The 11,995-nt window shown below is 40.2% G+C and overlaps 2 protein-coding genes across 2 annotated transcripts; one reads left to right on the top strand and one right to left on the bottom strand.

The window, feature by feature from the left end:
* The first annotated feature begins 3,411 nt into the window (after window positions 1–3,411).
* On the top strand, window positions 3,412–7,821 carry LOC107477600 (uncharacterized). Its single transcript, XM_016097649.3, has 11 exons — window positions 3,412–3,690; window positions 3,768–3,806; window positions 3,884–3,975; window positions 4,073–4,322; window positions 4,413–4,532; window positions 4,622–4,697; window positions 4,851–5,059; window positions 5,124–5,232; window positions 5,863–5,955; window positions 6,562–6,722; window positions 7,139–7,821. The coding sequence occupies exons 1-11, from the start codon at window positions 3,517–3,519 to the stop codon at window positions 7,685–7,687; spliced, it is 1,872 nt and encodes a 623-aa protein (XP_015953135.1). The 5' UTR covers window positions 3,412–3,516; the 3' UTR covers window positions 7,688–7,821.
* Window positions 7,822–7,956: 135 nt separating this feature from the next.
* Window positions 7,957–11,606, bottom strand: LOC107477599 (FT-interacting protein 7). The gene has a single exon (XM_016097647.3). It carries the CDS (start codon window positions 11,247–11,249, stop codon window positions 8,202–8,204), a length of 3,048 nt encoding a protein of 1,015 aa, XP_015953133.1. The 5' UTR covers window positions 11,250–11,606; the 3' UTR covers window positions 7,957–8,201.
* Between the last annotated feature and the right edge of the window lie 389 nt (window positions 11,607–11,995).

Genomic DNA, 11,995 nt, shown 5'->3' with positions numbered 1-11,995 from the left:
CCCAGGAGATAAAACTGCAAAATATCTAGTGCTAAGTGACGAGACAAAAAGAAAAGTCTCGTGGCTAGGGATGAGACAAAAATCGCCAGAAGTTGTTTCAAAGACAAGCAAGTGTTCAGAAGTGAAAAAGGGGCTAAGATTCAACCCCCCATTCTCTTAGCCACTAAAACCATCACGCCTAATTGAAAGGAGTTGGCAGTTGATCTTGCGCGGCAGACGTGTGACTGTGGGCACTTTCCGGTGGAATGACTACAATGTCAACATGTTATTGCTTGTTGTGCCAACCAATGACCCGACTGGTAGTTGTATGTGAATGATTTGTACAAGATGACAGAAGTTCGTAAAGTCTACAGATTTGAGTTGTACCATTAGGCAATCTAGAGACATGGCCTGCTTATCCGAGACCGACATTGGTCGCTAACTCCATCTTGCGATGAACGTCAAAATGTAGCCCCAAATTGACCCAATACCTCGATGAAATGGATTCACGAGAAATGTGTGGTCCTCAGATATGTCGTCTCTGTGGTAGACAGCGTCATAGTTGAAATCGATGTCCTCAGCGTGCTTGATCGAGTGGAATTGGGGATGATGCTGGACCGAGTGGTGTTGGTGATGATGTTGGACCCTAGATCTTTGTTGGTCATTGTGTTGTAGGTTTAGGGTTAATTTTATCAGTTAATGTTTTTTAGGTTTGTCGTGTTCGTATTTTTAAGTTACTTTTATTAGTTAATGTCTGTGTGCGACGTCGTGTTTGTATTATTAAGTTACATGATAACTTCTGTGAGTTATTACATTTGCAGTTTTCGAGATGATAATTTTCGATTTCATACAATGGTCTTACAAAAAGTTAATTAAAAATTACATTAACTTAATTCTGAAACTATAATTTAAAGTTCGATAAGGTAAACTTATAAAACATTAATTAAAAACTAAGCTTAATTACTAAACCCTTGCTTACTTCTTTCGAATCATCCAATTAAGTCCCTTGACCATCATGCTCTGACCGAAATGCGACAGAATAAACCTATCAGGTAGATTCCTTTCTGTCCGTAGATTATACAGATGATCCTGAACTGACTTACCGACATCCTGGGTAGCCGATCCACCTGCCTCTGCCAGAGCAGATGTACCGGGGTATTTAGTAGACTGAGACGAGCTAAGTTGAAAATAATATCCGGAGCAAAGAAACCACTCTGTCGGGAATCATATGACAGCCGCCTTGAAGTGTGACCAGAAACAGACCCCTGTCGACTAGACTCTGCTGGTGTAGGGATAGTGCTGAAATGACCATAATCTGCAAAATGACTGACACCAATGTCGACCCACTGCTGTATATGATGATCCCCATCCCCATCAACGAGAATCAGCGATGGGATTTGCGAAAAGCCAACCCATTACTGTCCGGGCGGAATGTGCTATGTGGGATGAATGTGGTGGCTGGACTGACTCTGGTGGCTATGCTGGCTAGGCTCGTCATGGTCACTGGACTGGCCGTGCTGACTGTGTCAACTGCGACGGCTGGGGTCGCTGTACTGGCCGACGTGACTATGCTGACTGTGTCGGCTGCGACGACTGGGCTCGGCGTTTCGTTGGACTGGTCGTGCTGACTGTGTTGACCGTGATCTAGTTGCTGTGGGAGATAATAGGAAAATGGTTCAAACACTGCATATTAAGGTGGTCCCTGAGGTATTGGTGGCTAAGGTACTGGTGGCTGAGGTAGATGTTGAGGATCTTGCCCCGAGAACATCAGCAGATTCCCATGCAACCCACACGTACCAATCATAGTACTCAGCCGACGATCTAAAGTCCCAAGTTGGAAGGGGATGCCCATCCCGCAACCGAGTGTTACGATGGATGTCCCATTTCGCTATCCACCCTGCATGTAAAACGCTCCAGTCATGAAGTTGCACTGCACGAAGAGTCATGCAATGCTCTTCTAGTGGAATGACTCTTGCTACTTCTGTGGCGGGTTGTGCATACCCGAACTAACGCATCACTCGGTTCGTAAGGTATCATTCGACACACTCGAATGACAATAACGGAACAGCGGTGTCACACACTTCAAGGTGTCCATATAGCTCGTCAGGTATGATCACTTTTTCGTACGACTGCCACACAAACTGCAACATGTTATTAGAAAATTAGAACCCTGATATTAATGTTGGATATTAACACACACAAAGCAAAAACATTTACCTCTTTTCATGTAGTCTATTTTCCATCTAAGTGTTGATGCGGTCTTCGATAACCACGCGGCGGTTCGTTTGGAATGACTCCACTTGAAACTTGTAATATTGAAAAGAATTAAAAATTGTACCGTCAAACAAATATGTCAATATAATACACAACTAAAATAGAAACTGTTACTTCCAAACAACCGGTATATCAGCCGCTGAAAAGTACTGTCTCAGTACGAATACAATACACGACATTCACTCCCATACTCAAACTTAACGTTAGTATATTATTATTTCTTGAATTGCACCCTTTAATAATTTAATTTAATTTGTGCTAGTAAATCTTGGGGTAACTCTAGGTATTTTATGCCTAAGGACTTTAAAATTGTCCAAATATAAAAGAATATTTTTATCATGTAAATGAGATTTTTTTTATTTTTTTTATGCAAGTTAAGCCTTTTAGTCTTTTTTCAAGATTAACTTTGAATTTTTGAATTGAAATTTGGATTGTGTGCTATTTATAGAGTTGGGTTTTTTCTTTCAAATTGAACTATAATTATTGAGCATTTCTGAAACTGTAGAAAAAGATTATTACCTTCTCAAGTAAGAACTTGTTTTATGCAGAAATAAATTTAACAAGACAACACAACTCAATAAATCTTGAGAATTTGTTCAGTGTGTTTCAAGTCAATTAACATTTAACTAAGATGCAAAAAAATATATTATGATACTCCAACTAACTTGACTTGTGTGTGACACCTAATTATGCAACCACTGTATTTAAGATCTAAGAAAATATTATTTCGGTATCACTTTTTATAGGTACAAAATAAAAACTCAAACTATTTTAACGGTGATATACTCAAATATTTTTGTATTCTTCTGTAATGTTTTTTATTTGTTATATACCCTTAATGGTTTTTTTAATAAAATTTATATAAAAGTACAAACATATTATAGTATCGGACTTTTAAATTTGAGTATTTTAATTTTTTAATTTTTTTGAAAAAATATTAGGACAAAATATGTTTTTTTTCTTCTAAAATTTAATCAAGCTGTGCGCTTCTGAATATTAAATATATCATTTTTAAAAATAAATTTACTATTAAAGATAAAAAAAGTTATAATATTTGAAAAGGTTTTTTAAAAAACTATTTTTATTAAAAATGCATAATCACAATTAAAAAAAAAAAAAAGAATGATTGAACATGTAACCTTAATTTAAGTTTATACCAGTTTCTAGGGCTGGAACGGGGGAAGTGGAGGTGCAGCATAAGGCATGATAAGAATAGAGTTGTGAGGACCGAAGAAGAGAGGGAAAAGCAGTTGATAGAAGGAAATGGAAGACATTGAAGATTTGCTCATTGGAACCGCAACCGGAACTCCACCGGGATTCCGGTTGCCGCTGGCTGCTTCTGTTGCAACAAAGACCAACTCCAATAGAAGGAATCCGAATCAGAAGCAAAGGACGCAACTCGCTACTGCAACTCCGTCTCCAATCCCTGGCACTCAGGTAGCTCACTTCTTCCCTCTTTTCTTTGATTTGGCTTGGTTTCTGTAACTAACTGCCGTTGCAACTTGCTTCCTCAGACTATCTACATCAAGACCTTCGGATGCTCCCACAACCAGGCATCTCTCTCTCTCTCTCTTTCTCTCTGCTTTATCAGTGATATGAATTACTTACTAATTGGTGCGTGTTTGCACAGAGCGACAGTGAATACATGGCTGGTCAGCTATCTGCTTTTGGCTATTCCTTCTCTGATAATCCCGATCAAGCAGATCTCTGGCTCATCAACACGTGCGTCTTTCCCTCCTCTCTATGCATTGCCTTTGCTATTATTATGCAAATAACATCAGTTCATGGTTAAATAAATATTTATTAATTCCGGAAGCAGTTGTACGGTAAAGTCTCCAAGCCAATCTGCTATGGATACCATTATAGCCAAAGGAAAATCTTCAAACAAGCCGCTTGTTGTTGCGGGATGTGTCCCTCAGGGAAGTCGAGGCTTGAAAGAGCTTGAGGGGATCAGCATTGTCGGGGTCCAGCAAATTGATCGCGTCGTTGAAGTTGTGGAGGAGACCTTAAAAGGTCATGAAGTCAGGCTCTTGACCCGCAAGACTTTGCCCGCACTTGACCTCCCTAAGGTCACCTTCCAATTCCAACTTCATTTATTTATTTTTATAATAATGCCTCTACTTTGCATCAAAATTTATTCACTTTATTTTTTATAACAGGTTAGAAAGAACAAGTTTGTTGAGATTCTTCCTATTAATGTTGGTTGTTTAGGTGCTTGCACGTATTGCAAGACAAAGCATGCTCGGGGTCACCTAGGTAGTTACACTATAGACAGCCTTGTAAGTACTATTAACTGAATTATGTTATGCTTCAGTTTTGAAAATATCTTGGGATTCTTTTGCATAATTGTACTGCTAAACTAATGCAGGTAGGGCGTGTAAAATCCGTCATAGCTGATGGAGTTAGGGAGATCTGGCTGAGCAGTGAAGACACTGGGGCATATGGTAATTTCTAAAACTGGGAGATGTTTGCTGAACTGATAATATGAAATTCGTATTTTAACTGATGGATACACCTCAGGCCAAACTTGTTCACGATAGACTGTTATTGAGGTTGGGCTTTATAGCAACGGTTTCTTAGGTCATGATGTTTTACAGGTCGTGACATCGGTGTCAATCTTCCAACTTTATTGAATGCTTTAGTAGCAGAACTCCCACCTGACGCAAGCACAATGTTACGTATTGGAATGACCAATCCACCCTTTATCCTTGAGCACTTGAAAGAGATAGCAGAAACTTTGCGGCATCCATGTGTGTACTCATTTTTGCATGTACCAGTTCAGTCTGGAAGTGATGCTGTTCTGACGGTAAGTCATCAAAATTGTTGCAACAATATATTAGACAATTTATTGACTACACTAAATGTCTCAGGCAATGAATCGAGAATATACTGTGGGTGAGTTCAGGACTGTTGTAGATACCTTAATGGAGTTGGTGCCAGGGATGCAGATTGCCACTGACATAATATGTGGATTTCCTGGTTAGTGGATGGTCTCTGTTACATGTTCTATTATACACTTAACCTCACCTGGATACTTTTATTCGTGGTAAAATTTGGAGTAAATAACTTACAAGTTGTGAATCATTTTCTTTGAAAAGATGTGACATGGAAGTTGTACTACTAAGATTCTTGTTCACTACTTTAATCACAAAACCCACAACAAGTCTTTGCCAACTAGATGGGATCAGCTAAATAGATCAATGCTGTTGTGGCATATCGTAGAATACACTTGAGATTCTTGTACATTGATTTATTCATGAAGTTATTGATAGAACATTATAGTTAGATCTGATTTCTCCATGGGAAATTATGAAATGATGTCCTAATCTCAAAACTTATAGTGCAAATGATTGAAATGATTCGCCAATTTTTTTTACTAATATAGGCTATATTATTGTTAGGAAAGGGGAACCTTAAGTGCATGGGCCTAAAACAAAAATGCTATCTGTATACTAAAATCAGCCACTATATTTGTATATAAATACATGTATAGTTTAACTCATTTTTAATGTGTATTTTGTATTCTAATGTGTATTCTACTCTGGTGGCTGATTTTGCTATATACTTAACATAGTTGATCTAAAATATAACCCCTTGGGATTTTTTCAGGTGAAACTGATGAAGATTTTGAACAAACTGTTAACCTTGTTAAAGAGTACAAATTCTCTCAAGTTCATATTTCACAATTTTATCCTCGACCAGGTATGTCATTTGGCATATTTATATGCCGCTTTATGATATGCACTTAAGTTAATAGGCCCATTTGTCTGGCATATTTCACAGTTTCACACCCATTATAAAGGGCAACACAATGTCACATTGCCCTCATCCTTTTTGGAATGTTACTAAGAAATGGTTACTTGAACTACTGGTTTTTTATTTCCAAAGAATGCTGTCATATTCATATTTTTCTTTTGGTGAATTGTTATGAGCAAACAAAGAAAATGCAGAGATGGATGCTTATAAGCAATACAAAAATCGTGGTCTGTTTATTTCTGTTGGTGAATTGTATATTAGGTGGTTCTTTTTGTTCACTTATGACAACTTATAATAAGCAACAAACCCTGGCATGTATCTGGAGGCAAACTTATATATAAACATAAAAATTATTGGGAGGGGTTGGGGCTGTTGGAAATTTCATTTACCAATCTGAAGTTGGGTAGTTAGAAAATTAGCTCATCCAGGTTACCTTCCACCCAAAAGCCTGATGATATTAATAATGGATAGTGCTTGTGACTGGGAATCTCCTAATTTCATTTTCTGTTTTCCCCCCTTACCCGTGCCTAATGGTAATAATAAAATGAATAGGGACCCCGGCTGCAAGGATGAAAAAGGTTCCAAGTAATGTGGTGAAGAGTAGAAGCCGTGAACTTACAAATGTCTTTGAAGCCTTCACACCATATACCGGGATGGAAGGCAAAGTGGAGAGAATTTGGATTTCTGACATTGCATCAGATGGAGTTCACTTGGTAAGGCAATGCAAATGATCTTGAATCACGCTTTGATATTTGTTGCCTTTTTTCCCGCATTGACGTATGCCATTTGTTGCAATCAATTCCAATAGGTATAAGTATGTATGGCTTAAAACCCTTTGATATCTGGCATTATGATACTTTGTCCCAATGAACCCTCAAAGTACCAAAACAAAGAAGTCCAGGGAGAAGTTCTGTTTCTTTTCTTCATTTTATCTCATTTCACTTATCAAGATAACATTGAAAAACACAGTGGTCAACGGGAGGAAGAAACATCTGGTTATTCTAGCAAAATTACAATGGTTAAATCTGAGTTCTTTGTAGCTGTGAACTGACTCCTTATGTTGTGCTTGTAACTTGTATAAATCATTTATTTATATTTATGTAGATTAATTTATTCTTGAATGCCCTAGGTTGGTCATACGAAGGGATATATACAAGTTCTTGTAATTGCTCCAGACCATATGCTAGGTACTTCAGCTATTGTTAAGATAACATCCTGTGGAAGGTGGTCAGTTTTTGGGGAAGTAATCGACACGCTCAACCTCAACCAAGTGAGGACTAATAAAGCTTCAAGCAAGGAGACTCCTAATCAAGATGCGCCTTCTCTATGCTGTAGGCCAGCCAGTGTTGGATCCTCCTTGCAAGAACCAGAATCTTGTGCTTGTGGAAACGATAGCTGCTGTGCTAAGAGTACTCACGCGAATAGTGATAACACGAGTAGCGATGTAGTGCCACAAAATCAGAACGGTAGAAATTTCATTGGGTGGGTACTGAGGAAGCGGAAGCATTTGCTCCACAAAAAGTTTGACAGCAGTGAGTTAGGTTCTGTTAAAAAGGAACATGGAAGCTCGAGGAAGTGGGACTTTATTGATAAGGCTCTTTTGGGTGGAATATCGTTTAGCATCTTCATTATTGCTGTAGTAGTAGTTGCCCTTAGTTTTAGGATATGGTCCCAATAAAATTAGTGTTAATTCCCCCTTAATTGAATGTTATTCCAAAATTTTGACTTAAATTGGTCATAGCCTTTTGTATCTGCGGTTCTGCACATGTATGATGTATTCTTCTTTCTTTCAATTTTGCTGCAGTTTTATGATGTGATTCATAGAAAAATCGTTAGTGAGCATCTCTCGAATATGACTTGACTATGCTTATTTTAACTAATTGATACAGCGATACACCATTCTTTTTGTGCAGCTGGCAAAAATAGTAACAGGTACGGCATGCCATAAGCAATTAAGCATGGGAGAAAAGTTTTATTTGCATTGCTGAAACTAACAGTTTCGAATATACATACATAAACATAATGAAATGGTTATTCTGCTACCAAAACGGATTGGGGCAGAGCGCATCGGCTTCTTCCCCTTGTTTCCTTTGCTGTTTATTCATATTCATAAAGATATATATAAATATATTTGTGCATAATAATTCAATAATCCCCCATCAAAAGGGGTGAAAAAGAAATGGAACAGAAAATCAGTATAGCATCATATCTGATTTGGAAGGTAGTCTCTTGAAGAAATTAACAGGAACGGATGGCATCTTGCTCCTAAAGCGTGGATGGCGCAGCATGTAGAGGCCAACAAGAATTGCCACCACTTGGAATGGAGTTACGTAGATGAAAACAGCCCAGATTAGGGAGAAGATTATGAAGATAGCGGTTGCCCTCGAGTCTCGCCAGCTCAAGATTGCCTGCGCTCTTTCTCCCTGAGTGGCCAAATCTCCAACCACAGTCTGCACTCTCCCCGCCACACTCCGCAGCCTGTCATACCTCATTCTCACAATATCTGCAGGCTTTGAGGTTGGGAATGTGTCGAACTCCTCGTCTAGTTCGTCTGGGTGGGCAGACTCCGCCTGCGAAAGCCTTGCATCCATGTGGGGAGGATGCCTTGGCCTGAACCGGTAATTCCAAATCCCAATCACAAATAGGTAGAGAAATATGGTTGGCAATATCAACTCTGGGTAGCAAACCAGGATCAAGAACAATACATGCACAAGGCAAGTTGTCACTGGGTTTCTCCAAGTGCAGATATCATCAAGCCATTTACACACGGCGGTAACACCCGAGAGGAGTGACATTATGCGGAAAAAATTTGCTTTACTTCTCCTGAGACTCCACATATGGTAATCCACGTCGAGCATGTATTCGACTGCTTCCCGTCTGAGCGGTGGCTCCGCTCTGCTAAGCCGTGCCGCCACAATCTGCATGGCCTGGTGGCGGAGCCAATCAATGTGCCTAACAGGTATCGGTTGGACATAATGCATTTTAGGAAGTAAAGGTCTTCCATATTGGGCTACCATGTTAACCCATGCTGTGCAGGTGAACCTAACTGCCAAGTGAAGCTCTCCATTCTTCTTCAGGCCATTAGGTTGCAGAACCAGCAGAGGGTAATAGTGTGTGTAGACTCTATCAGTTTCTAAGGTTGATAACCGGATTCTTACCTTCCCAATCCTCTGGTCTCTGGCGTCGCCACCGCCATTAATATGCCAATTGTCAAAAACCCCTACTGTGATCACAGTGCAGGGATCATATACTTCCCATGTATACTGCTCATTCCATCGAGGGGATAGAGTATCGAGCAGCGTTCTGGTTCGAACCCATTTGTTGCCATACTTAGCCACGCAATAAGCGTCAGTAGTCCTACCCTCCTTGGCCTTCATAGGATGCAAATTCCGGGCACTCAGTATTCCAAGTTCAAGAATTCCAATGTTCTTCTTCCTTAAATGCTTAGAGGATGGCTGAAGGTCGCTGCTGAAAGGTGTGGACTCATCAAGCACATGGTAACCGGCCTCAAGGCACATCCGGAGATGAATCTTGCTGGAAAACTTCTCCTTCTTCTTCTCAGTCTCTTCCTCACCAACAAGAGAAGGCCTATGCAGATTGTGCCAGCGGGAATCCGGGAGCTTGCTAGTCTCGTTCCGAGGCGGAACACTCCTCACTGATATGATCTCCCTACCCAATATTTCCATACTGTTTGGACCTACCCTGTCTTCAACCGTGACAATGATGAAATCCTCAAAAGGCTCTGCTGCCACAAACATAAGCTCATCATTCCAAATTGGGTTAATCCCTCTTGGACCAGTCCTTGTGGCTCTCATCTGATTCCCAAGTTGTACCCTCACAACAGCCTCCGGAGCTCTTCCTTTATCATGAGGCACAAGATCCTGAGCCTCAATTACTTGAAGTCTAAGGTAGTAAAGCTTGGGCGAGAAGTAAACCTTGGAACGCGTGTTGGCAAGGTTCGAGTGGCTGACATTGTGAGCATCAGAGTGCCAGGCCTCCGGAAAAGACTCATCAGCCTGAGTTCCCATCCAAACCGCGAGCATGATCTCGCCATTGTTCACTTTATACCCTTTCTTGTCTTCCAATCTGTACCACTGAGGAGCAAGCGGGCTATCCGGTGGCACCCGAAGAGGAACCTCGGTCAGATCAAACAAAACTCTCCCAACAAAATCATCCTTTGCAATATCCTTATCCTTCACAGTCACTTCCAACAAGTTTGATTGCAGTCTTTCCTTGGAGAACGCAAAAATCTGCTTCCAAACAGGGTGCTGGTTCTTCTCCAAATGCTTTGTAACACCTTTGTAGTTTCCAAGCTTGACTTCTACATAAGGATCAAGGCTTCCAGTGATATCCATCACAGGAAGATCTCTCGCCTTAACCACATTGACATACAAATAATGCATCGGTTCCACCAGATCATAGGTGGTTGATATTTTATCACCTACTTTGTACCGCAATCGCGCTGCCAGAGGAGGACTTGTTTCCACCAAGGAATATTCCGGGTTCTGCTTTGGGATCTGCATCAGCATCACGTTCGGTGGACCTGATTTTGCAAAGTCCGCCCTCACCGCCACTCCTGGTGACGGCTGAGGAGGAGGAGCCGGAGCCGGAGCAGCTGTAGGTGTAGGTTTCTCAGCTCCTATGGAGTGAAAAGTCCTCACTTCCTTCTCTTTTTTCTTCTTACTGTTCTTCTTCTTGTCGGCATCACCCGCCATAATTTCCTCGTCCAGTGTATTGGTGTTTATTTCCTGCAACGGAGTCCCTTCATCTGCTTCAGCTTCAAAACCACCACCTCCGTGTTGTTGCGGTTGCGGTTGCGGGGCAGGTGGAGGAGGAGGAGAGGGATCATGAATTGCATAAATTCTAAGAGCGATCTCTCCTTTGATATTGGAGAAGATGCCGCGCTTGTCGAGCGGGTAGCGCTGTACGCCGGCCTCAGACTCCGATAACGGAACAGTGTCGCCGGAAATTCTCACCCTTCCGAGGAACTTCTTGTGGTGGCCGGCTTTCTGATCATTGTAAACGACGGCTTCAATGGTCTTGTTAGGGAGATCTCTTGGATCATTGATATTGAAGAGAAGCTTCTCATTCCATTGAGGATTGAGGTCCTTGTGCTTGGTTTGAGTTTTCTGGTGTTGGTCATCAAAGGATATTTCCACAAAAGGGCTTGCTGAGCCTTCTCCATCTTTGGGCTTAAGGTCACTGGCATCAAGTACTTCCACCACCAGCTTCTCCATCATGTGCGTTTATTATTATGATTATGATATGATAGCAGCAAAGTAGTTGTAATGATAATAATTAGCAATGAATTAAAGGAGCTTCTTTTTGAAGCTCAAATGGCTGATGGAAAAGAGTGAAGACTCAATTACGGTGTCCCATAAAGAAAGAAAGGTAAGGGATGATGATGAGTAGGAGTAGACAGGAGTGGAAGTAGGCGGTGGTGGTGGTGAGATGCTTGTTTGGAGTAAGAAAATAGAAACATTTGTTGGAGAGAAAGAGAAAGAGAAAGAGAAAGAGAAAAGGAGAGAGAGAGAGGATATGCACATAACATACTGTTTGGTGGGTGAGTTGTGAGGTGGCCCCTTTGATTCATTCATATGGCTTTGCTTTCATAGGGAGATAGAGATTTTCTAGTGGGTACTACTCTCTTTTTGCATAGTTGTGGTGGCCCTTACGCACACAGGTAAAAAAAAAGGAGGGGACAAAGTTATATACACTAATTTACTATGTTTTACTTTCTAATCACTAATTCATTCTTTAATTATTTCATTAAAACCCATATTTTTATTAAAATTTAATTTTGATGGATTTATAACATATAAAATTATATACGATTATTCAACAAGTTCGTATGTTTTAGATAACAGAAAAATAAAATGTTATACATACTTGTTTTTTTTTATAAAATTAATAATTAGAATCGTTAAATAATTTAATATATTTAATTAAATTATTATATAATAATTTTTAATTGTCATTTTATAGG

Source organism: Arachis duranensis, chromosome 3 (assembly GCF_000817695.3).
Source record: "Arachis duranensis cultivar V14167 chromosome 3, aradu.V14167.gnm2.J7QH, whole genome shotgun sequence".
Classification (NCBI taxonomy): domain Eukaryota; kingdom Viridiplantae; phylum Streptophyta; class Magnoliopsida; order Fabales; family Fabaceae; genus Arachis; species Arachis duranensis.
The sequence above is the reverse complement of the archived record's forward strand: the minus strand, read 5'-3'. Positions and strand labels throughout refer to the sequence as shown.